The sequence below is a fragment of the Cicer arietinum genome, chromosome 2 (assembly GCF_000331145.2).
Source record: "Cicer arietinum cultivar CDC Frontier isolate Library 1 chromosome 2, Cicar.CDCFrontier_v2.0, whole genome shotgun sequence".
Classification (NCBI taxonomy): Eukaryota; Viridiplantae; Streptophyta; class Magnoliopsida; order Fabales; family Fabaceae; genus Cicer; species Cicer arietinum.
Genome location: NC_021161.2, coordinates 37301650 through 37304232, shown reverse-complemented (window position 1 = coordinate 37304232; position 2583 = coordinate 37301650). Strand labels below are relative to the sequence as shown.

General features: G+C 26.8%; 1 protein-coding gene across 1 annotated transcript; it reads right to left on the bottom strand.

The window, feature by feature from the left end:
• Nucleotides 1-943: 943 nt before the first annotated feature.
• LOC101514874 (uncharacterized protein At5g65660-like) lies at nt 944-2329 on the bottom strand. Its single transcript, XM_004513932.4, has 2 exons — nt 1995-2329; nt 944-1486 (listed from the first exon to the last, which is right to left on the bottom strand). The coding sequence occupies exons 1-2, from the start codon at nt 2229-2231 to the stop codon at nt 1316-1318; spliced, it is 408 nt and encodes a 135-aa protein (XP_004513989.1). The 5' UTR covers nt 2232-2329; the 3' UTR covers nt 944-1315.
• Nucleotides 2330-2583: the final 254 nt, after the last annotated feature.

The following is a 2583-nucleotide window of genomic DNA, read 5'->3' as shown; positions in this document are numbered from 1 at the left end:
CAATGAAAATTTATGATTTGACATGATTGGTTAAGTTTGAGACTCCTCTTTTTAATATGCATCACTTTCAATTTAATATTTTTTATTTTTTATTAACAGTAATAATAAATGCACCAATATTTGATAATGATATTTTTATAAAAATATTATTATCTTTCTTTAATTAAAATATTATTTTTAAAATGTGTTAAATGATTCATTATTAACCTCTTTATACATTTTTCTAGCAGGAATCTACGAAAATCTTCAACAAAGAGAAGTAACACTTGAATAAAGATGTTCATAGATGTCCTTGAAAATGAAAGGAAAAATGTGAATTTGGAATATCTTCTCATGTTTATTCAAAAACCAAATGATAAATTAAATTGGGCCTTCAAGGTCCAACCTTGTGGAAGAAAGGTTTCTGCATTGTATCACTAGAAATGGCTCAATAGAAATAACTTGAAGCAATTAAATTGGGTCTCACATAAATTTATTCGAATATAATTATTCTTTTTGATCTCATAGGAAATACAAGTATATTTTCAAAAATGTTATTTATAAAAAAATTGTTTCATGAAAATAAATGAGTTATTAAAAAAATAAAATTTATGTAAATGTGAAATTTATTTTAGGATAGACATAATCAAATAAAGTCAAAATAAGTTATATTTATTTATATTTGAGAAAAAAATTATAACTACTTTTTTGTTTTGGTTTATAATGGAGGACGGATGACACAATTAACTTTGCAATTAAATTTGATCTTTCTCTAATCTTTAATTTGATAATTGTTCAAATCTGGAATAGCACATTTAATGTTCCAATTTCTTTAAAGTAGTATATGTCACACGTAAAATTATGCATGAATTTCATATACCAGAAAAAAAATCAATAGGGCATGTCAAATTCAGATTATTTTAAAACACAAATTATATTACAAGTCTATGGAAAGATGCATTCATATATAGTGATTTTTTCATCCTTAAATTAACAAAAAAATTTAATAAAATCACAGTGTACTACCGTAAAAATTACATTTTCACTGCAATTTCATCAAACTCACGGTTATTTCAAACAAAAAAAGGAGCAAATAAAAGTGTCCTAGAACCAAAAACAAACAAAAAAGGCACAAAAAATAATAAATTAAAACAGGATGGTTAATATCTCAACCATTTTTTTCCCATTCTGACCAAAAAAATAAAATGGGGGGTCCTGATTTATTTTTTTCAAGCACCTTGATTGAGCTTGGTGGATTTATCTCACTTAGCACAAATTGATAAGGTCCATGAAATGTGTATATATCTAACCTACCCTGAAATCAGCACCTCTTTAATTAAGATGAATTGTGAGTGCAAAAATCATTTGTGTCTTCTGCCTTGTGCACATGAATTGTGATACTTTCATCTGTTGGAGGCTTACATGGACATGCCATGGCTATGAATTTTGGAATCTCATCCCCTGGCATCATCACTGGCAAGCTCTCAGCATAGCTCTGCTTCATCATCTGCTTACAAAAAAAAAATTATACAAATTAATATCACTTATCTTTCCTCAAAATATATGTGTATATATATACATAAAGAGATTCATTTATTATGAAATTTTTTTTAATCTTTGTCACACTTCTATTCTATACAACTTTGTTATGATAATTAAATAGTCAATTTAACTGAAATATAAGTTTTATAAATCTTATAAAATTTAAAAAATATTTAATGTTTCAATTTTCAAACATTATTTTAATTTTAGTGTACAACTCCTATATTAAAAATAAAAATCAATATCAAGTTGTTAACTATAAATTTTATATTTATAAATAAATATCTAATTTACTTAAAATTTAACATATACACCATCATTAAACAAAATAAATTAAAAAAAGTTGATGTATTTCGTCAATATTTAGATAAATACATCTAACTTTTTTTAAGTAATCTTTTTTAAAAATATTTTATTAGGAGGAAATATTTGTTAAACAGTTTTAAATGTGAACAAGGGAAGGTGATGATTACCACAATAGGAAAAGTTGGTTTTTGAGGTGAGGAAGTTAAGTCAGCTTGAATCTGAGCTTGATGATTAATAACCCCGGAAGAGGATGGAAACAAAAATTTGATCTTTTTCCAATGTAAGAAGCAACAAAATAAGACACAAATGAAGAGTAAACATGCAAAAAGTAGTGCCAAACCCAATGGAAGACCAATTGTTATTCTACTTGCTATTCTACTAGCTGCTGTGTCTTGAAGTTCCATTATTCCTCTCTAATTAAACTCTAGCTAGTGTTGTTGTATTCTATTAAAATTGTGCTTCTTTGGATTTCAATGTAATGAATTAATGGAATCATATAGCTAGTATTTAAATAAGAAATGAATGAGCCAAATTTGCTTTTAGATTGTTTAGGTGAGAGATGGTGGGGTGTGCTTTCTAGTGGGTGGACCTTCGAGAGAGTGTGACATTTATATAATTGAGGTTGACATGAGCTTTGTATTCCTTATTAAGGAAATCCCTGTTTTGTATGGAAAGAAAATGGTGCTTCATTTCTACCCATGGTATAGGACCCATGATATAGGTGACAAATGAATGTGTTTTTTTTTTCCTTTCTCT